The sequence below is a fragment of the Anticarsia gemmatalis genome, chromosome 7 (assembly GCF_050436995.1).
Source record: "Anticarsia gemmatalis isolate Benzon Research Colony breed Stoneville strain chromosome 7, ilAntGemm2 primary, whole genome shotgun sequence".
NCBI classification, from domain to species: domain Eukaryota; kingdom Metazoa; phylum Arthropoda; class Insecta; order Lepidoptera; family Erebidae; genus Anticarsia; species Anticarsia gemmatalis.
This window is the reverse complement of record NC_134751.1, coordinates 8,827,362-8,851,231: the sequence shown is the minus strand read 5'-3', so window position 1 is coordinate 8,851,231 and position 23,870 is coordinate 8,827,362. Positions and strand designations below refer to the sequence as shown.

Here is a 23,870-nt window from a genome sequence, read left to right as displayed (position 1 = left end):
TATAAAGTTACTGTTAATATGGTTTTATAAACTTTTTGCTGTATTCTAGGCTGTTTATCTTATGTCTTTGCCTCAATAGACAGTGTGACATGTCAGATTATTTTTATTATAAATATGTCAAAATTGTCATCAACGTCAAAATTGTCAAACGAACGTGCAAACTTGAACTGAAGATTCAAAAAGAAAATATAAAATAAGTTAATAATTGACTAGTGCAGTGTATTACTGGCGTCTGTGAAAAAATCTCAACAGTAAGTTCATGAGTTTATACATTGTAAAAAAATATGTTATGATAATCCTACATTGAAACCTTTATCTTCACCGGCTCCCTCGAGTGAAAATTCAAATCTTAGCAGGGTTAGTTCATGGAGTTTTGTTATTGACCTTGAATACCTATAATGTGAAAAATATAATAAATGGTCTGGCCGACTTTAAGATAACTGATAAATAATAATCTACATCTGTGATATAGTTGCCTACTTACTTTAGGTCTTGAATAAAAGTTTTATTTAAAACTTAAGTTATTTTTATTTACACATTCAAACGCAACTTACGTTTGGTTGACTCTGTTATTCATCACTTAGATTTTATCTGAGTTTAAAAACCAAGTTAAAAACAATTTTAGGTATATCCAATAAAGGGATAAGAAAAAATTGAAATTTAGACTATTTTTGTAGCACTGTTTGTAGGTATAGTTCTATATTATCATATCAAGAAAGATGTTTAGGTAAAGACACTTGAGATAAAGTTGTAAAGAGAATAGAAACAAGGTCAAGTTTGATATAACTAGAGATAATAATATGACAAAGGCCACACAATGTCTTAAGTTTACTTTTAATAATTAACACAAATAGAGTCTGTCAAAAATGATAGCTTGAAAACCAACTTCTCTAATTAGTTGGTTAAACAACCCTATAAAATGTGAAAGTAGGTTAAAATCTACTCTATTGGCCTCTATTTACCGTTTTTCTATTCATCTAAAACTTGCTACCTTTATTGAATACCATCTTATACCATTAGAGTTGCTACAAAATCTCTTAAATAAATTGTATTTATTGAATAAAGTAACCTAAGTGAATACATACACCAATAAAAATCAAGCCCTCAGTTTTTAGATTTATTTTCAGAAACAGCTTTACAAAACTTGGCTTTTGTGGTTTTAGTTTTCTTTTTTATTTTCTTGGATGATTGAATAGAATCTGAGTCAGAGTTGTCTGACATAATAGCTTTGGCATTTGATTTCTTCGTCTGTACTGCTGTTGTAACTATGGCACCTTTTTTAAAACGGGATTTAGCTTGTCTGTTCTCCGAGGAGTTTGTTTTCTGTGCTTGTGTATTCCTCGGAATATCAGTAAAGCTTGTATTATTAAGGTATGGAGAACTTTCTGATTTTGTATGTTTTAATCTGGAAATGACATAAATTTATAATTAACCTCACAAAACTAGTTATTATTTTGTTACTATGTTTTATTTGTACTTACTTTCCCTTTTTCTTCCAAGTTTTAGGTAGTTTGTTCATAGGTTCTAAGATTTCATTCATAGAGTTTGGCACTTTTAGTGTTAGTTTCTTTGTCTTTGATTTCTTCTTCTTTTTCTCATCCTTGATCTTCTGTTGTTCTCCCTCAAGCTCTTCTAATTTTTGAGAGCATGACCTGAACATGATGATTAGTCATTGAATAGAACTGACCACTTTAGTATACCATAATATAGGTACTACATATAGATGTATTAAAAAAATCTTTGGTGTTTATGTCTATTTCCAATATCGGTTGTCCCTTACTGAATCTAAGCAAGCTATTCCTTCGATTAAAGATTGCACTTTCTTAGAATTAAATAACACATACCTCAGTAAAGCTTCACTGTCTGTGAAATATGAGTTCATAGCAAAACTAGATATGCCCCATGATAACGGCCCTTTCTCTTCATTTTGAACACCTGTCCATATATTTCTTTTAAGTGAGCTCAATTTTACTTGAAGCTCTGACGGTTGAGAGCTTCTGCTTTTCACATCTGACAAGCACCTAAGAATAAAACATATACAATTAATATTTCGAGTTTGAGCTATATTTCAATAGTCTGTTTATTTGTCTCAGAAACATCTCTGAGATTTCATACTTTTAAAACTCGTTTATTTTACTATTTCTAAAAAGTTAACTACAAAACCTTGGACAATTTTTGACATATATGTATAAAGTTGAATAATACGCAGACGTAATGGCCGACTTATTCCCGGTTTCTGAGGAAAATTTATCGGTAGTTTATCTATTCATATAAATTCTATAAACTCATATAAAAAAACACTATTGAATAGATAAACTACCGCTAAATTTACTCAGAAATCGGGGGTTAGACTAGTTTGATAAATATGGGATTCCATACTTTGCAGGTGGCAAACATCTAAATTGATGCCACGATGCTGGGTTCAGTCTCGATTTCTCTGTAGCGTCGTTAAACATTGACACACTTCTTGGTCTTCTGCACCTCAAGGCTTTTTTTTCATGGTCTGAGTGGTATGGTGAGTCACTAGTCTGAAAACAATAACAAACATTACTTATACGATTTTTCTTGTTATTTCCTTAAGGCGATAGGTACATACTTCTATTATTTATCCTCATAAAGAAATACATTAGGAATTATTTTACAGCAGACTGCAGAGAGATTCTAAAAGTATTGTTTTTTTATAACTATATAGAAATTGTTACACTGGTGCATTTGGCGAGTCACACCCTTACTTAAGACAGAAGTAAAATTGAAATAGTTACCGGAGCTCTTATTATCTTCAGTTCAGGCGGCATTTTCTTTTTTCGCTTTGGTTTAACTTTGGCCGATGTATGTATCAATTTTTGTACTCTTCTCATCGGACTATGGTTGCCGTCGGAATCAGCGTCAGAAGACATGTCGGTCATGGCATCTGAAGTTAAATCTATTGTAGCTCGTGACACCTGCGAAAAGAAAGCATTTAAAAGGACGCAGGAAGAAATAAGAATAAATAGAATATTTAAACCTACCTGTAAAGTCTCACGCTTAGTTTTCTTCTTTTCAATTCGTTTCATCTTTTCTAGTTTCGGGCGTTGCTTTCTAGGTTTCTGTAATATACAATTTGTTTTATCTCAAATTCTTATGCATTTGATCGCTTCTCATGTTTATTGATTTTAAACTTACATCGGCTGAGTTTTTGTTGATATCTGGAAAAATCGGTGACGGCGGTGGTGCAGCTTGTTTAGTCTTTTCTCTATGCCCAGCTTCTGAACTGCTGCTTGATGTATCTCCTTCATCACTAGAAAGATAATTAAAGTTATAGCAATCATGCGAAAGTTTAGCTACCTGATTAATATTGAAATGAACCAACCTGGAATAGTCCGATAGATCTATATTTGTTGGTTCATCAGCATTTGATCCTTCTTTTAAAAGCCTTGTGACAATTTTCGTTCTTAGCCTCTCTTTACTAGGATCTTCATCGTAAAAATCTAACAATGTTTCACAAAATGTTCGCCCCAGACTTTCATAATCTTGAACTGAGAAATGAGTGGACATTCTACTTCCTAACTCCGATCCGCCAAAAGAAGCCTCCATCGTGTAGCTGTTTGCTACTCCTAACATCCATACAACTACTCTTCCAGTGCCTTCTTTACTACGTTGTATCCTAAATTTACAGTTTTCAAAAGAGAACTGCAAAAATGGAAGTCGTTTAAACCAGTGCTATAGAAGTACTACAAATGCAAGTATACCTTTTCTTTTATACCTTATCAGCAGCATTTTTATGAAGCATCAAAGGAAATACTTGTTCCTGTAACCGTTTGTCAGAAGTTTTTCGACTTTCGCATCCGTAAATGAACACATTATGTTTGCGGGAATGCGCGTGGAGGTCTACGTACATAGCGACTCCACATTCCTCCTGTAGTCTAACAAAATTCGATTAATATAGTTGTAAAGTATGAAGAGCATTTTGTATCAAAATATAGTTGCTATTTACTAACCTCCGTATCATCACTTTGGTGTGCCAGACTGGTGGATACGTTTCTCTTATTACAGTTCGATATTGTCTATTCAAGTCCTTTCCGGTCAGCGAACACCGATTGTTACCAACAATTACCTGCAATAATGTAGAAATATTTGTATTATACCATAGAATAGTTCGATTTAGTTTAAAGTGCACATGTTTGAGTCACTCACACCATCTGGATTCAGCATAGGTACAAGTTTGAAAATAAACTTTTCTCTTAGTTCGCGTGCTTGATTTGAGTCTCCCGTTAAGTAATCCATAAAACCTTTCATCATCCACGATGAAGGACTTTCTCCCGGGTGAACTCTGGCAGTTATTACGACAGCTTTCTTTTTCTGGAAAATTTGTAATTCATAAGATTCGCTTTAGTTGGAACATTGAAAAGGTAGAATATTTTAAACGATAAATTACCCTTTGTTCCATTTCATTCGGATTTGGCGGAGCAGTCACAGTTAGATAATACACATTATTTCCAGCCAATGTTCGGCAAAGAAGCCTGAGTTTAGCATAAGTTGATTTGACTGGATGTGACTGTAGTTTAGACAGGTATTCTTGGAGATCTGAGTATGTGTAAGGATAACAGTGGGCAATGTACACTGCATCGTCTGTATGTGGAAATTCGATATTAAACGTCAGTGTGTAACTTGGAAATTGCTCTTCTTCCTCGCATCTGAAATATATAAAAAAATGTAAGATACTTTGTTTACTTTAAGTTTTTATATTTTCGAAATCTTGTTGCTTCTGAGCATTGAACATTTATACGTGTGCCGCATTAACAGTAACAGAAGCCTAAAGATTCCCAAACCATAAATATCCCTTTAATTTGACTTCAAAAGTTTATATTACTCACGTCGAATCATTTTTATAGTACGCGATGTTATCACCGCACCGCCTCCAACCGATCGAATGCAACTGTGCGTCCTTGGTTGAGTATAATAGAGGTCGCATGCCCTCGTTGTATAAGCTTTCGGCTTTTGATAAGTTCACTATGGAAAATCTGTAACATTTTGCGTGTGTATAATTTTTTTAGGAAACAGTATGTAACGATGAGTAACCATGCAACAGCTATTACCTGTACATCATTTGTTTTTTTGTATTGGTGACCCTAAAATAAAACCATTGCATGTGTCTATTTGTATAGAGGTCTGTTCGTAAATGCAATTCGTAATAGGCTGATGTAATGCGTATTGCTTTGGCTAGGTTCCCACTCTCGAATCTAGATTCGAATCGTAGTTCATCATCGGCGCCAGATCCGGCACCTGCACTAGCACATGCTGATATATACAAGCGTGAACCTCCTACGGTAGAACGGCTGAACTGAAATGCAGGTTAACTATTAGTCTGGTTCTTATTACTCTAGACACTACGGTGTTTTTGTCACTTACGTAGTTAACAGCGCTCATGGGGTAGTATTGAAATATGACAGTCCCAGCGTCTTCGCCTACCGGTTGTGGTTTCAGTTCTTTCCCTGTTGAGATATAATAGGGTTCTGGTGACGCGGGACTCCATGTTAGGTGTTGTATTTTCTCTTCGACAACCTGAAGAATATTTTGCAAATGAGCATCGCAATTTCACTTTGAATTTTCTGGTGATTCTGACATAGGAATAGATTTTTATGTATTAGACTTTATGTACTGTATAAAAGTGAAATTAACAAATCCAATAGGTTCACCTATTTTAAATGAACCTATATCAACGAACAAGTTTTGTATCGCTATGTATAGATTGACGGTTTACAGACTAGATTTGAAGATAGATAGAGGTGTTAATTATGGAAGCGATTAAACTGAAAGGCGAAGACCGTAGGGCGATACCCAAGTTTTGTTCAGGCGCTAGTCATTTTGCCTTGTAATTGACGGCAATACGGTAGTATGATTGTTCGAAAAGCGTAGGTAGGTAGGTATACTTAAATCGTACTTCTTTTAAGCATTGTAAGGACTACGGACACACTTTTACAACATTACTGGACAAATAATCAGCAATACATATCATTTGTAACATTAATCTTACCTATTTTGGTAATACCATGTAAGGTACCGGTGTCGGTTAAAGTAAAACATGCGTGAGGTTTAGAAGAATAGTACGTGGCCATATTTGGCCCAGGTACCTTTAGGTTGAGATACTACAAGTGACATACAGGGTATTCAAAGAGGGGTCACGCAATTAACACAAAATACTTAGATACTACTAATGTGATACGGTGTATGCTTCACTAGTATGGTGTTGAATAATTTCTAAGACTACAACACTCACTTGACATTCTGAAGGCCACCGGGGTGCTTGTTGTGGACAATCAAGTTCTTTCGGAAGTGCAAACAAATCTCTCGGTTCTTTTAACTTGGCTGTCGTTCGAAATGTTTTGATATCCGTGTTGATCTCTAATTGGTTTGTCTTAATATTATTTTGTAAGAAGTTTGATATAAATGTTCCTGTGCCAAGAAAAATAACCAAGTTAGAATTACTTGTCAATCACAGCGTCCTTGCTTTTGACAAATTAAATTATAACAAGAAAGTACAGAAGGTCATAGAATTAGTAGTGAAATGAGTCAGAAACTTTTACCTAATAAAATTTGGTAAAACGGAATATATTTTTATTAATACTTAAAAGTTTTATGATTTGATAATTACGTGTGACATGACCTAGTTTGGTTGAATTAACTGCCTATCATACTGTTCATGGCAGCTTGCGTATTTGAAAGCATTTCATGCTTTACAAATTACATCAATAAGCACGCGAATTCTAAACGACGAATTAGTTATTACGGAAATGATGAAAGATAGCTATCTTGGTTGAAAATACACAGTCCATATAAATCACGCGATATCTAGTAAATAGGCGCATGTTCGTGATATTATCTTTGCAATGTATTCAAATAAGCTAGATGTAAACATTCTAGCATAATGTTGTCATTTCGATTACGATGCTTCAATTACTATAGGCCCCATTTCGTAACATGTCTATTATTACTGAACAATGAACATAGTTACATTTTAAGTAGGTTGAACATGAACTAACGTAGGAAAGTTTGCAAAGTTAGGTAAACAAACAATTGGAAAACACAACTAGTTTTATACATCGTTTTACGATTTTAATTTGGACTGTAGGTGCCGAAATATGTAGTACATTTACCTTTACTGCATATTGGAAACAATGATGCTTGTAGCGATTTAACTTGCTCTATGTTTGCTATAAATAAATTATCTTGCAATACCGGATTGATTGAAGGAAGTGTAAGCGTTACCGTCGCGTTTTCAATAAACTCCTTCTTTTGTTCTTCTCTTTCGAACATCATTATGTTTTCTTGAACGCTTTCTATTTGTTTCCACCATAACATGTTAGAAAAGTTTACGAACGGCGACTCTCGCCATTCGCTAGCACAAATTAATCTCTGTCGTGAGTATTTCTATAGTTGGTGATGTCAAGTATACGGTCACCATGGCTACACAACTGTTTGAATGTTAGTCGTCGGGTTTCAATTTTTGGCGTGTAACCTGGTGGGTTGCGCGGCGCTCCGAACTAAACTGACGACATCAAAACAGGGGTACACGCTTTCGGTTATTGGAAGACGATTGCCCCGTAATGTCATGCTTCAACCGTATAAAGCTTATCAGGTGATTGGTGACGTCAAATGGTTATTCATGCGAAATTTAGGATTATGGAAATTTGAATGTCGGAAACCTTTGATAGAGGTCAAATTTTGATTTGATTTATCGATGCTTTCCGATGGTAGTCAAGTGGAGGTTCTGAAAATTATGACTCGCGGATATATAGAGATTTTATTGCTCGGATTAGCCGCAGAACCAGTATACGTGTAGTAAACATTTAGGGGTTTTATTATTCCTATAAGTAGTAGTTAGACTATGAACTAGGTTTTCCTGGTTGTAAATTCCATTAAATATGTGCATATATAAGTAGATGGAAACCGTGATAAGGACTCGTGATACATACCTTGGTTGCTTATATCGGGATTATTTTCTTTTTCTGGAACTTTATCTACGCTTTCACCTGTATTACTCATATTTATAAAAAAGTATACTTTGAATCACTCAAAACACTGCGAATCTAATTACTAGTACACATGGTGTTATCGTGTTACGTAGGCGTGTGTCGGTCTGGGGTGCTTAGCTCTTACAAATTCCAGCCGGCATGGCACCTCTGTCTAGACAAGACTGCATGTATTACGTAGAGTTATGGTGTCAGCTGTTTCAACATTGCATTGTAACGCATACGAACGTACGGCGAGAGTACTTGTTTCTCGTTTCTTTTGAAGGGAATAGTGTATGAAATTGCATAGTTAATATAATACTGGGATTATTCACCATAGCTGATAACGATTCTACGAAGGCTTAAAAGGTGACTGCACTTCTACGTAGTGAGGTGGTAAGTTGTAGCGTTTCTGTGGAAAACTTTACCACTGGCCTCAATCATGGCCGTAAACTTTAATGTCCTCGTAGACTTTGCAATGCTTAGATTTTCCTTTAATAAAAATAGTTGAGCATATTGTTGGTTTATTTATTTATGTCTTTGTCTTGTGTTTTTGGATTCGGCAAATTGTATTAGGAATATGAGGAGTGTGTAAGAGCTTTTGGTTAATTCGTTTAATGACTTAATTAAGTATGTTGTTGATATATTAGTTCAAATAATTTAATGCTTATGACAAGAATAGGAGCACTTTTTAGGGTTCTGTTTTTATTTTATTTTTAACGACTTGTGTGATTCAAAAATTGACTCAGCATTTCGTCAAATATTCAATTACACCTAAGCACATTAAGGTGACGTGAACTTAGCCTGCGTACTACTTAGTTTATTGACAATTTGGCAGGTCTATTCTTTCGATCGTTTGTCCTCAACAAGAAAATTGCGCTCACATAGTTACGCTTGCAATATACTGATTATACAATCGTTAAGAAACATGCATAGTAACAGTTTTTTGGTAAAGATAACAAAAACAATATAAATAGTAAATAAAGGCCTTTATGTAAATTTTGTACGACATTCCCGATCTATTTTATTATTTTTACAAGCCTCTGCTCTATATTTTGCTGTGCAGCCCATATTGTTTATTGTTCCCAACGTACCGATAGACAAAAATAGGTAAAAGTACTAGAATTTATTATTATAGTCTGCTGAAATAATTACAACTACCCTCGGTAACCTCGCGTGGTCGTCAATATTGGATATTAGGCAGAATATTTATTGTTCCAATACTGTCTGGATTTACTGTAGTTTCCTTTTTGTTAAGACATAAGCGAGGGTTGAAAGTTTTTATTTAACTGAAAATAAGTGCAGAGACGAAATTAATTCTACTAGATTGCGTTCCTTGCTTACCCTTATGGGAAAAGGCGTGATTTTGTGTATTGTGTATAAACAGTAATATACTTGTTTTTTGGCGAACAATTCCACATTAGGCGCGTGTGATATTCTGAAGTTGTGTTGATATCAGCCACTAGTTGACACTTGCTTTAACTGCTAAGGAATGTACTGTAAGAAAAGTTGCATGCTTTCAAGTTTTCGCAACAGTTCTCAACGGTTATGAAGTCAGAATGCGCATGCATTACTTTGACCTATCACCCCTCATTAATATTGTCAACCTTATGAAAGAGAAAGTAAATTCTACGACTGACATTAAGAATTATGCTTATATCCTTGAAGGTCTCGCTTTTTTGCATACAGCGTCAACCCTGACTAGAGGATAAGGGGTTGTTGCTCTATGGTTTTTATGGTGAATACCATTCGCTTCGAATTCAACTCGATGATGGCCAATATTCTTCAGATTGGTTGTATTGTGCGTGTCATTGACCCGGTACAGAATATACCTATTATCTCTAAAAGGAAGTCAGCATTCATCATTGCTACGTGTGCTTGTTTGTATAAACTACTTAATTTTTAATACGTATTGTTAAGATAATATTCGAAAAACAAAACATTGATAGAGAAAGCAATCGTGTTCAAAATATAATTCAGGTTTATTAATCACTTGAACTTAAGTACACACACGAAGTTGCCCATGGTGTTACCTAGGCAACTTGTCAAGTAAAATCGATCTCGCTGCTTAAAGAAAACGTATTCACAGAATAAACCGGTAAGATTTATTACTGCTTTTCTTTCTCTAAATTAAGCACTAGGCATTATTGTTATCTCGTTAGTACATCTTGCTTTTGTATGAAATAGTTGTTCTTGCTGAATTTTTCATCGTTACGTAATGGATTAGTTCGTGATTCATGTTCCTAGTTGCTGTGGTAGCTAGTTGTTTTAACTGTATTCTGTTTAGTGCTTATAATTTTGGTTCTGTACAGTACTTGCTAATACTGCTATTTTCGTATATGCAGGTGGTTTTTATATTGCTATATCGGTGACCTAAAAAGGCTTGTAGTGATAGAGACAAGTATCGAAGGTTTGCTTTATTCTTTAGTTATTTTTTTATTACGTGGAAAACTCATTTTATCTTTTTAATTTGTTGTATTATCTTCGTTAATTTGCTAATAATATATCCTTTTGATTAATAAGTATCTACTCATTTCTGGTCGTACCTAATATAAGTTACTGTACCTACACTTTAACCTCGTGACTATAAACGTACAATTCCTAGTTTCCAAATAGGTATCCAGATTATTTGTACAATGTCTCCGATAGCGATCACCTAATCGTCAACGTAAGTAATGGCCGTCATGAACTCACGTAATAAAATCAATTCAACATGACTTCATTTGAATTTCATGTGGCTAATATAAAATGGTAACATATTCCCTACAACTGTACAAAACTCATTTCAACTTTGGAATCTGTCATGTTATAGTTAGAGAACCTTATAAATATGACATATTTTATGATACAAGTAGACACTATAAAAGGTATTTTTTGTTCTGCGAAGTTGAATCACTTTTTTCGTGAATTGTTTTCGGCGTATAGCGAGTGAAGTACGACGTAGACACAAGAAAAAAGGAATGGAAGCGTTTATAACAGTATCGGGTAGTTCTCGCATTTTTCAAAAACTTAACAGTTTTCTTCATACTTCGGTACGTTTATATTTTGTATTACTCACTACGTCAGCAAAATACTAGTTGTTCAATATGGATTATTGAAAGAGGTAAAATCAGTGTTCACAGATTTCATAGCGTTGGATAGCTTAATCATTGTCGTTTCTATTTATTGAAATTACTTTTTCTAAAGTCTACAAGACACAAAGTTTCAATCGAAAACATGGAAAACGTTACATCGATTTTCGAAACTGCATAATCAACTTTTGTATCATTAATTATACGTGTGGTATGTCTAATGATGTCGGGGGTATGTTACATATTTCTTTATTCACAAAACGCGTGAACTACGTGTCAAGTAAGGGTTGTGGGGTGATTGGCCGGGCCTTAGCACCGCCTGGCGCGGATCGATTCCATACTAGACGGCCGATCTTATTGTCTTTTGTCATTCATCAATCGCCCGGCGGCTTTGTTCTTTATGCGTTATGAATATTCATAAAGTTCTAACAAGCAGGTATACAAATTGCGAAATAGTTAGTCCGAATAGATCTATTTTTTGGACATGGATGTCTGAAATAACTGAAGATACACTGGTACACTTTCACTAGTTTTTCAGTTGGTGATCTGATTTTTTTCGTTTTGATTTTCAGAAAATAGAAAAACGTGAATCTGGACTGAAGCTATGTAACATACCTAAATGTTTTGTCGAAAATTTTATCAGAGTTTAGTTTATAAAACAGTCTTTTAGTAACAGCAATATGAATGACATAACTATGCACAAAGGCTTAACAACTTCTCGTGTGAAAACTTTTCATAATATTTCAAGATAAAATGTATACAAAAATGAATACCTAACTAACTACAACTTAACTAAAAAGTGACACGGGAAAAGTCTCACGCAGCAAAGCGGAAGACTTCAGTTACTAAGGAAACTATACTTATAAAGAACGTACAACTTTTACTTTGCTCGAACGGAAATATAAACACCAATAACTTTTTCTTTATATGTTTGTTTAGTGCTCAAAGAATGTGCGTGTTTCGTCATTATTCTCCCTTGTTTTACCCCTGCTGAAGTAGTTTCAAGTAAGACTTATTGCGGAGTCAAAGAACTGTTAACGGCACCAGGCGCTTCAGTTTGTATTTTGAGAATAGTTTGAACTTAAGCAATAATGGAAATTATACAAGAAACTTTTGTTTGAGCACTTCAACGTAGTATTTACGTTTTGTATAAGATGGCTTTTGGATATTGATATTACGAAAAATAAAAAGAAAATACCGTATACTGGGATCTCATGATGATTTACAACCTCTTTACTGGCTGACATGGGTTTCATTACTTCTGTTTTCGTATATGCGAATACCTATTACGAAATTCTTTGTGATGCAGGGTACCATTACGAGTATGTTATGGTTGACTTCTTTTACGATTGGATAAGACGGAATATTAATTTGTCCTTGAATTAATTCCGTCAAATCGAAAACAAAGTTGAGGACTAAAAAAATATTACAAATATAATGAAATGGACTCAAAAAATATTATTGTAAGTAATTATTTTTGCAGGTAAATCTACAGCTATGGGTCGAAAAGTCACTGTAGCAGTGACTACGCTGAACCAATGGGCACTCGACTTCGAAGGCAATTTGAGCAGAATCCTCCAGTCAATTCAGGAGGCCAAAGAAATGGGAGCTCTATATCGAACTGGACCGGAGCTGGAGATATGGTAAGTGAATCAACGTACAAGTAATTGTTCAGTTACTTAAACTTTTCGATGACTGCCTCTCTGGCGCAGTTATTTTGGTCGCCATACTTCTACTATTGCGTCGGGTAGTCGTGGATTCAATTCCCACACGAAATAATTATTTATGCGATCCACAAATTGTTGTTTCGAGTCCGTTTCTACTTTGTGTCCATTGTCCGGTGTCCCCGTGACATAAGAGCAAGTGCGGGAGCTGTCTTGAAAATAAAAACAAAAAATGATTTTAATCTTCTTATGCTTGCATTCCATTCTCTTGGTGTCATTTTCAACCAGCGGATGACTCTTGGGGCTTAGTCTCTAAGGTATTTTTTATAGCACGCCAGCCTACGTGACATCTTTATACGGTCATTCATTTATGATTCATCGCCTAGTTGATTGACCACGCTAGTAGTAGGATCAAATGGAACCGAGTATAAACACTGCATGTAGTCACTGTCTGATGAAAAATTATCTTTGAGGAGCAATCAACTTTTTCAACATAATATAATCGGATATTTTTTTCTATAGCGGTTACAGCTGCGAAGACCACTTCTACGAGCCAGATACATACCTTCATAGCTGGCAAGTACTCGGTGAGCTGCTCAAATCGCCCACATGTAAGGACATGTTGATCGATGTCGGCATGCCCGTTCAACACAGAAATGTACTCTACAACTGCCGAGTAGCGTTCCTTAATAAAAAGATACTGCTGATCAGACCAAAGATGATGTTGTGCGAAGACGGGAACTACCGGGAGACTAGGTGGTTTTCTCCTTGGACCAAAGTAAGTACTATAAGAAAAACAAAATATAATGAATCATCTATAAGTATTGAGGGCCTCGATTACTGCTTCTTGTAAAAATGATAATTCGTCATTTATATGAAAAGAGTTATCTGAATTATCCTCTTAATGAAATAAGCTAGCAATATATACTATGCCAAAGAATAGCATCATATGCAATAATTTTTTTTTGAGTCTACTTTTCTAAACATTGGTAAATATTTATCTGAGTCTAATTAAAATACGCTGAATATTTTCTATTGTGACCAGGAACGACAGACTGAAGAATATTATTTACCAAGAAAGATCACGGCAATAACAGGTCAATCCACAGTGCCGATTGGTGACGCAGTTATCGCCACCAAAGATACGTGCATTGGTTTCGAGATATGCGAAGAGCTGTGGAATCCACAAAGGTGAGTATACAATATCTATTTATCAAAGTCTAATAGGTTTAAATCTAATCGTTATTACTGTTGTTAGTAAATTAAAAGCAATTGATTTTTATTCATCCTTCTGCTTAGAAGTTTATAGATGTACATGTATGTGCAGAACTTATCCGAAAATAACTAATCAACATAGCAAATACTTATTCAAGCATGTACCTAACAATTATTTTGATATATTCATACTAGTTGTGTCCACAAGTTCTACTTTAGGTACTCTACAACTTTCTTCAAAATTGTAATAAAAATTAATTTGTATTTTACATTTCAGTCGTCACATTCCCCTAAGTTTAGACGGCGTAGAAATCATAGCAAATGGTTCTGGCAGTTACATGGAACTCCGTAAAGCTTACGTCACAGTGGACCTTGTGAAGAGCGCTACATTCAAAAGCGGGGGTGCTTATTTGTTCAGTAATCTCAGAGGCTGCGATGGACAAAGGATTTACTTCAATGGGTGCTCTTGTGTAGCTGTTAATGGAGAAATCGTTAGCAGGGGACTACAGTTCGCGTTGCATGATGTGGTTAGTAGAAAATCTGGATTGTTTTAGGGCCCAATACTGAAACGTTATTTTATTGTGACTGTCTAAGCGACAATAAACAACAGTCACAAAAGAAATCGACGTACATTGGTTTAAGAAAGAATGAAAATTCCGTTACGGTTCTGTTTTCCTTCCTTTATTGTACAATATCATAATCAGGCAACTGCTACCTTAACTCCTGGCAAAAGCATGAATTTAGCCTGAATATCATTTGAAGTCAACCTGACCAAGACTAATCGTCAATCAATCGTTAATCATCAATGCTATTTAACGTTGCAACTTTGGCCACTTTTTTTTTAAACTAACTTGTGTACAAACTACATGTAATATTAAAACAGTAATGTTTTCAGGAAGTAGTGACAGCGACGATTGATCTCGAAGACATTCGTTCGTATCGCACGCATCTTCGTTCACGAACCCACTTGGCTGCCTCCAACCCACCGTTCCCGAGGATTACTGTGGACTTCGCGCTGAGTGATGATGACGATGTGTTCCTTATTACCAGCCCGCCGATTGATTGGCAGTATTTGACGCCTGAAGAGGAAATTGAATTAGGTAAGAGGGAGTTATTTTTGTAGTTCCGTTAAGAAAAAGCCTACAAGTCGTATAATATAATACTCCATCACACATTTTCGGCAACGGTTGGTGGTTCAAATGGTCACCTTGCGCGCCGTATGGGTCTGATTTTATTCTTAAAAAAAAAATTGTGTGATACGTGCAATGAAAATGCACTAAGTGCTGATGCTTTAAAATAAAGTCTTTAATTCAAATCTTTATGGCTTCATTCGATAACATTTTTGACTAAATAACAACGATAAGCAGAAACGTATTAAGATTTCTATTATTTTTTTTTACACAGGTCCAGCATGTTGGCTATGGGACTACCTCCGTCGGTCCGGTCAAGGTGGATTCTTTCTACCACTTAGTGGCGGTGTCGACTCAACCAGTACTGCTTGTATTGTCTTTTCAATGTGCACGCAGATCTGCGATGCTATTCAAAAAGGAGGTATGTATATCACTATCATAATAACTCCATTATCCGGGTGAAAAAAAATGGACTCATGGAGGTAAATTACTTCAAATACTGCAGACATCCTAACTTAACAAAAGTAAATCAATTTTTTTCAATATGTGTCATATTTTTTCAATATGTCATATTTATAAATTAACTGTTTTCAATAGATTTCAGATATGCGCCTATTAGTCGAAAATCTTACTTATATTTTCTTTAAATTTGCTGCTCCTGTAAAACAATAATTTCTGTGTAAGTACTCTTCTCGCACATTTTCTTACACTTTTTGTTTATTTTCAGAAAGCCAAGTGCTGTACGATGTGCGCAAGATATTGTGTCAGTCTGACTACACACCCTCAGACCCGATGGAGCTGTGCAATCGTTTGTTAGTCACATGTTATATGGCGACGGAGAATTCAAGCGTGGAGACGAAACAACGTGCTTCACAGGTATAAATTAATTATATTCTTCTCTTCAACTAGGTATTTTGAAAGTAGAGATAGACCATACCTAGATAGCTAATATATTTTTGGGTCAACTACAAAAAAATTAACAAAAAAAGAAGACAGGTAAACAGAAAATGTGTCCCATTTAGTTCTGATAAGACCCTATACTAAAAAAAATGTTACTTAGATGCACTGACACACCAAATAGAATCAAAATTTGAGATCCCTGCTTTTAAATATCAAATTGTGTTAAAGAAATTATAAAAAAATATGCTTATTAAAACAAATACTAATGCTTATTTAGTAAGAGGGCCGATGTAAGCTAAATCATATTTCCTTTTCAGTTAGCCAGTGAAATTGGTAGTTATCACTTTCCGATAGTCATCGACTCGGCAGTGAGTGCGGTCATCGGTATATTCACTACGGCTACCGGCATGGTTCCTAAATTCAGGAGCAATGGCGGCTGCCCACGACAGAATTTAGCTTTGCAGAATATACAGGTAATTCAATTAATCAATTGTAATTGTTGTTGTTACAAAAAACAATGACGTCATCATTTACTTATTTTGTCTAAATAACCAATGAGTAAAGCCACTACGTAATGGCAAACCTTTTATAAGTCTTCTAACGCCATGTATTATGTTCGTTCTTTGAATAAAAAAACTAGCAACCAAGCAATAAATTATATTCTAGTAATTCACCACATGAGGTATTAATTGTGTGCCTAATTTTATGTAATACATTACAATTCATTTTATTTGTTCCAAGGCAATGTTAAAAGTGTCAATGCAACCAGTTACAATCCATATTATTTCGTATTAAAATTAAATATTGTATGTAATTTCAGGCACGTCTTCGCATGGTTCTTTCCTACTTATTCGCTCAATTGATGCTATGGGTGCGCGGTCGTCCCGGTGGGCTGTTAGTCCTCGGTTCTTCCAATGTTGACGAAGCGCTACGCGGATACATGACAAAGTATGACTGCTCCAGTGCCGATGTCAACCCTATTGGAGGGATTTCCAAGAACGATCTTAAAGCGTTCCTGCAATATGCTAAGAATAGGTAAGAAATTTATTAATTATGTGTTTTTTTATCTAGCCATTTACTACGACCGTATTCTTCGTTTCGAAAGGTCTTGGGTAAAAAGTATAACAGATATTTGTAATATAAACACACGATAACTTAAATATTGTCAGCTGAGTAACCTAACAGACATGTATCAACAAATATATAAAAATAAATATAATAATTACTTTCATTATAACTATAGCTTAGTAACAGCGATAAATCCAGATTTTGGTTTTCTTAAGATGCTTAATAGTTTAAATACGATGCTTGATAGTTTAAATACTTCTCTGGGTATAATTTATTCTTTGGATGGTCAATGTGATCAGGACATACCTAAACTTGCTAATTACGTCACATTTGTTTTAGATTTTTCCTGCCATCCCTGTCAGAGATTCTCCAAGCGCCTCCCACAGCTGAGCTGGAGCCGTTGACTGACGGTCAGATCACACAGACAGACGAGCAAGACATGGGCATGACGTACGCTGAACTCTCAGAGTTCGGTAGATTGAGGAAGACACATCACTGTGGACCGTTTACTATGTTCCATAAACTAGTACACGCGTGGAGTGATAAATGTCCTCCACAAGAGGTAATGTACAACAATATCTTGTTTAGTACATTTCTGTATGGTTTCAATTTTTTTCGGTTAGCTTTTATTAAATGTAAATCAAGGATAATAATACAATTAAATTAAAAACTATTAATTTTTTGAAAACATGATGCCTCCCACACTGACCGAAGAGCTAAGAAACTTTTAAGGAGGTTATTCTTACAAAGATGTAGCGGCAAATGTATTTCTGTTAAACTTGTACTAGAAATTAAAACTAAGAAGTCGGTCTTGGTAGTCAGGATGTTAACATAATTGTCATTGAGCCATGTCAAAAGTCTTTAGGTGGCCTAGGTAACTATAAAACTACTATACTGGTACACATTTACACACACATCATTCGCAGGTGGCAGAGAAAGTGAAGCACTTCTTCCGTTGCTACGCCATCAATCGTCACAAGATGACAGTGCTGACGCCGTCCTACCACGCGGAGACATACAGCCCCGACGACAACCGCTTCGATCACCGGCCATTCTTGTACCGAGTTCACTGGCCCTGGCAGTTCAAAGCTATTGATGATTCTGTAAGTATTATAAAACTATGGTATTTTTCACGTACTCAGTTACCTAAATGACTTTTAATGTTGTGTTTAGATTGTGCCACCCTATCCACAGCTCTCTTATATTTTTTTTTTTTTGGTAAAATCTGGTTTCGTTTTTTTTAACAGACCGGTGTGTAATCGTTACGTGCTCGTTACGTATACATATTCGTGCACGTTCAGTGTTTAATATTAAAAAAAAATGTGCTTTACTTTTGCTTGGCCGCATAACGCTATTTTTGTTTGCCTGTCCACACATATCTTTGAAATTTCATTAAATCTTTGAACTCGGGTAAATGTAATGTAAATATTACTTGAAAAAAGATATTGAATGTTTTATATTAACAGGTGGCACAAATGACGAAAGACAAACGCGGCTCTACAACGGACCGGCCAGCGGAGCTCAACAAACTGGCTAGTGCTTCCACTTCTAACATTAACTCACACTTCATGAGGAGGAAGGGAGTCCTTATTTAAAATGTTCCTAGCTCTCATTGATTAATGTGATAAACTGTAGATTAGTAATGCTGGTTTTAGGTTGCTCTTTCTGCCTCGCTTACGTCAGTCGCGTGCTTCGGTCGAGCCGTACGAATATGCACGATGTTCTATGAGACACTGCGCAGTCACGCTGATGTGTGGCAGATATTTCTATAGTCCGACAACTTAGTAGAGAGTGTTGACGTGGACGATTTATCTAGATTGCAATTGATACTGGTGTGTGTTTCCAAAATGAAAACGATGGATCAGACATGAGTTCTACTGCATTGGCCTGCCGGTTACTGATGTTCTATAATCTAAATTTTGTATACTTCCGACAGCTGCGACCCTTGCGTACAAGGCTCTCTACAAAATCGTTGAACTATTTGTAATACGCATCCACGGTGCGTTCGACTGAATTAGCGTCGCAGTAAAGACAGTCATAGAAATAAGAGACGCCAAAAAGCTCCTTTTAAGTAGCTGTAGTTTGTCGGCTTCCTATAATTTAATGTAGCTTGTAATACACGTTAATACACAAATAGTAACTAAGAGAAAATGTATCACAATTAGTACACGAAATAGTAATTATAAAAAGCCTATTTTTTGTTGTAATCGTAAGTTCTAGAATAAATAATATACGTCCTATAATTGCCTTAATCAAATTTTGTAATAATGTGACTTCTATATCGCTATTGAAAATGTGTTTATTTATTATCAATTATGAATTATGTGAGATTCATTCGTTCGTTCTTTAATAAAATGCACAATATAGTAGGGTTTTCTGTACTCTAAGTTAAGTATTTATGTAACGTCTTTGCTTTTAGAATGAGAAAGGGTGCTTCTTAGTGTTTCTACCCCAAGTTGAAAGCTAATACTTACGTAATTTTTAATTATTTGTATGAATATGTTCCAAACTTGGTTGTAATTTAATTTAAGGATTATTTGATTCTTCTACCATTTTTCCGATATTAGTCTTAAACTTGGCTTCTTTTATATAGTGAAATTTTGACGATGCATAAGTTTACTAAACTTGTCTATAGATACAGGGGCTAACAAGCGTGATAATATGATGTTACAAAAATCATGATTATTTTACAGATTTAGAAGTATTCGGTAATAATGTCGTGCCTATAACTTAACTTATTATTCCTAAGACATGAGTTTAATAATACAATATTTATGTATAATTATATTTTAATACTTACAGAAATATTTGTATATGTTACTGTAAAAGCCCGAACTGTGGTATATGCTAAGATTTTCCGGTAAAACCTAAGATTTACCAACTCTCAATGGTAAAAGTCCGAACGTTCTTTTATTTCGAACTTTTACCACCATTTAATTGGCAAATCTTAGGATTTACATAACGACACGGTAAAAGTTGATTATCATGTGTTTGAGCCGTAATATAATGATATTGCTAGGGATATAATTATATGCCGTAATATAGTTATAATAAGAGTTTGAAGATGTCGCCGGAGCCCCGCTTCGCGGGGCTCCTCCTTCTCGGTGGTTTAAAAAAAAAATAACCACGAAGGCTGAGGTGGGAGCTTCGCTTCGCTCGCTCCCACCTCAGCCTTCTAACCTAACCTACCCATGTCGGTTTGCCCAAAACTCCTTCTTTATAACTATAAAATTATTTTATATTAGCTACATTTACCTGCCCTTGAGGTATATCCTAAGATTTACCAAGTGAATAGGGGTAAAAGTTCGAAATAAAAGAATTGTTCGGACTTTTACCATTGAGAGTTGGTAAATCTTAGATTATACCGGAAAATCTTAGGATTTACCACAGTCCGGGCTTTTACAGTAACATATATATCATCAATTTAAAGCAATAACACGAACAAAACGGCTCAAATTAGTAAGCATTTCACAATGCGCGTACAAATCGTTGTTAACTTTATTTCGACAATAAACACTGATGTTACAACTGTTTTTTATTTGCTTTTGTTGAAATTGTTGAATTAACTCTAACCAACTGGTTAAATGTTAACACAATTGTGAATTAACGAATAGTGCAAAAATATTCCAGAATGATCTTTCGACTTTCGATAGACATAATTCATAGTTCTACCTCTTGTTGAATTTCTATACAAAAATATTTCTACAGGGCTACACAGGAACAGTTAATCCAATTATAAGTTTGTACTTCTCTTTTTGACATAATTGTTGTTTTACTCTGCAAGGATAACCGTGCTTAGCACAAAAGTACTTACGTACGGACGTACTTTTTCGTCCTTCAAATAGATCGCTTTACTGTATTGACTAACAACATCAAATCATTAAAAGTACTTACTGTATTTTACTCGTGATTCAGCGATTTTTGTCTGTGGATAGAAGTCGCTTGTCAGTGCACACCTTAATGGGTTAAAATATTCTTATTTTTATAGTTGTTAACACTCTATGAAATAAAACAAATAAATGCAATGATACTATTTATGTATTACAAAAATAAAAATCTACAGGTTATACATGATCAGTCATTAGATATAATCTAAATATGAATGTTTCAACATGCCTTGTTCCTAGTGGTCGCTTGCACATAAGATTTCTTATTTTCCAAAACCTGTAAAAGTATCATATACCAACAATATAATATTAGTAACGGTGGTTTTTTGTTAGTCGGTGGAAAAGTTTAAAATTATTAATATATCAAGGGCTAGTTTTCACCCTTCAACTAAGTTTAGTTAGTTAACGCTCTACCGAAGTCAAATGAATTAGTCCCGCTAAGATTACAGAGGTGGCTTTATTTTATTTTAGAAAGATGCTTCTTGGACTTTTAGAACTCTTTCAAATGTGTTTTGCAAATCAATATCAATATGCTAAATCGGACAAAAATTCTTCAACATTTTAATTTCGTAATTTCCTGACTTCTTAAACGACACTGAATTTTAAGTCATATTCAACGTGTATTGTTTTGAGCATGACTTTAAATTGAGTGTTTTTTGAGTATATGCCTGTTGGTGTATAAAACATTGATCTATAAGTTGTGAAACCTGCCTTTAGTTATCATATTTCACATCTTTCATTTATGAGAAACGTTAAGCAGATTTAATCGAGTTCTACTTTCAGCGTATGATCTTCATCGTCAAAAATACCTTTGGCCATTTGACCGAATGCTTTCACTCCGTCGTCCACAACAGTCATGCCGAATTGGAACATTTTAGTTATGGGATCTGTGGCGGCATCCGCTGGATTAGCTGCTCCCGGTGCGGCTGAGGTTCAGATATGAAAAGGAGATTATTACATACAATATTCAACATAAAGTATGTATATTACATTTCTTCCAATCTTTTAATGATTACTAGACTCATAGCTAAAATTGATACGGTGTTAAACTGCCTACTTAATTAGCAATTTTAAAAGTTGCTGTTAGCAACAAAAGTAAAAATATTTCGAAATCCAGAGACTCAGTTCCTAACTTTTTAACATTATTTATTTTAAACACCTATTACAAAGTAGACCGGCAGAAAATGCCTTTCTCATTAAGTCCGACTTTATACATTTTTTGGTATAAGAAGTTTAACTTGTAAGTAAGTTTAGCGACGGGGCGCGGTACAGTAGGTGGAGCGTCTAAATAAATAAATAAATTTAAAATGGTAATTCGTTATTTACCAGCTGGGGTTCCTGCTGCTGCAGTCTGGGCTGCTCCTGCCGCTGCCCCCGCAGCTGCCGTCTCTGCTGCCCCGGCAGCTGTATTAGCACGAGAATGTAAGTATCACTATATTATTCGTATCGAGCTATTGAAAATGATAGCTATCATGAAGTATAATAAGCACTCTGCCTAACCTTGTTTTGCTTTTTCTAAGGACGATTTTGTTTTTCAACGCTGCATTAAACTACGTTCGTGGGTTTAGGCACTTTCTATTGGTTCTTAGTACTTTCGTTTTCGAGCTTCTACAAAGTTCGCAGAAACTACAATGCTATTAAGGCTTTATGTATTAAATTAACTAATTGTTTCCTAAATACCTAAGATTGACTGAATCCATGCTATTGCATGCTAGTTAGCTGTTTAATTTAAATAATAGGAATGCATTAAAATTCCTTAACGCGCGTTGTTGTACCGTTCCTAAAACTGTTGTGTTTCGAATGCAAAGTAGCGTCTGTCTAAGAATTCTCAATGTTTTTGTTAGTCGTACATACCTACTCTAGTAATAAAATAATGATTTTTGACTACAGGCTTAAAGTACAACATTATTTTTTGAAGTTTTAATGAAAGATACTAACTAACATTTTCAATAGTCGTAATTGAGAACCAAAATATAAATCCGTTTATCTAACACGTTAGGTTACGTTTTTTTAATGTGAAATCAGCACGATATTTTCGCATTTATTCGAATTTTCCCCCTATTATATGTTTTCGAAACCCGGAGGGTCTACTGTCTTATACCACTTGTAAAGTTTATTATAATTTGTTAAAATGGACTTACCAGCTGCTGGCGCTGGATCGGCTGGTTTAGCGTACTGTAATGTAAAACTAATATTTAATTCTGTGGTCGGTAAATTTAGTTATATTTTTTTGTATCAGTAAGTTTGAAATTTAAAGAAAAAAACAAAAAAAAACGTAAAACATTCTTGTAGCAGCAATAAAGTATGTTTTATCGTTAATTTAAACACCATGCCGCTTCGGGTAATATAAATTTGCGGTAAAATGGAGTACTTACTACGTTGACGAAAAGTGCAGCAACTGCGAAGAAAATCAGAAAGTACTTCATTTTTCTTTTAGTTATTTCACTTTTCTATCGATCCGACTTTCAGAATTGCCGATACAGCACTAGCGTTGAGTACAATCCAGACGTTATTATATATGAAATCTGGTGTTCAGTCACTTTGACCAAACATTTTAGACAAATTGTGTTACGTAAATTTGAACAATTGTTTCAGTAATTGTTATTCACACTTATATTGTTTTCTACTTATTACCTTCAGTAGTCGAATAAGTCAATGTCTGTTTTTCTCTAAAACTTAGTCATTGATGACGTACGTATACGCCTAATTTCGCCAGTTAAGAGTGGAGCAGACTGGCTATTAAAATTAAATTGATCCAGATATTTTTTTATGACGTGCACTCGTGTACACGTCTTTATCGGTGTGATTTTCTAAATGTCTAACACCTCAGTACCTAATACCTAGGTATTACATGTCCTAAGCTGTCTATTATATATAGATCTCGCGAACACCTAGATATAGATTTTTATCATGAAGATTATTCTCGAATTCTAATTTTTTGTCATGC

The 23,870-nt window shown here is 34.9% G+C and overlaps 2 protein-coding genes across 4 annotated transcripts; one reads left to right on the top strand and one right to left on the bottom strand.

Annotated features, from left to right (window-relative positions):
* The first annotated feature begins 130 nt into the window (after positions 1-130).
* On the top strand, positions 131-20,564 carry Nadsyn (NAD synthetase). The gene is made up of 13 exons (XM_076115968.1): positions 131-251; positions 12,543-12,702; positions 13,246-13,501; positions 13,769-13,914; positions 14,216-14,465; positions 14,834-15,038; positions 15,343-15,489; positions 15,796-15,944; positions 16,286-16,441; positions 16,789-17,003; positions 17,376-17,598; positions 17,963-18,139; positions 18,503-20,564. The coding sequence occupies exons 2-13, from the start codon at positions 12,557-12,559 to the stop codon at positions 18,629-18,631; spliced, it is 2,199 nt and encodes a 732-aa protein (XP_075972083.1). The 5' UTR covers positions 131-251; positions 12,543-12,556; the 3' UTR covers positions 18,632-20,564.
* Positions 1,105-8,312, bottom strand: Nna1 (Nna1 carboxypeptidase). 3 transcript variants are annotated; one of them, XM_076116314.1, is made up of 17 exons: positions 7,953-8,312; positions 6,257-6,432; positions 5,389-5,541; positions 5,076-5,320; positions 4,854-5,000; positions 4,415-4,673; positions 4,174-4,338; positions 3,978-4,093; positions 3,743-3,902; positions 3,350-3,669; positions 3,163-3,277; positions 3,009-3,086; positions 2,763-2,942; positions 2,380-2,528; positions 1,845-2,021; positions 1,482-1,652; positions 1,105-1,405 (listed from the first exon to the last, which is right to left on the bottom strand). In XM_076116314.1, exons 1-17 carry the CDS (start codon positions 8,020-8,022, stop codon positions 1,105-1,107), a joined length of 2,982 nt encoding a protein of 993 aa, XP_075972429.1. In that variant the 5' UTR covers positions 8,023-8,312. The 3 variants fall into 3 exon arrangements, with proteins under 3 accessions (XP_075972429.1, XP_075972428.1, XP_075972430.1); XM_076116313.1 differs by lacking the exon at positions 7,953-8,312 and adding an exon at positions 7,134-7,460; XM_076116315.1 differs by lacking the exons at positions 3,350-3,669; positions 3,743-3,902; positions 7,953-8,312 and adding an exon at positions 7,134-7,460.
* Positions 20,565-23,870: the final 3,306 nt, after the last annotated feature.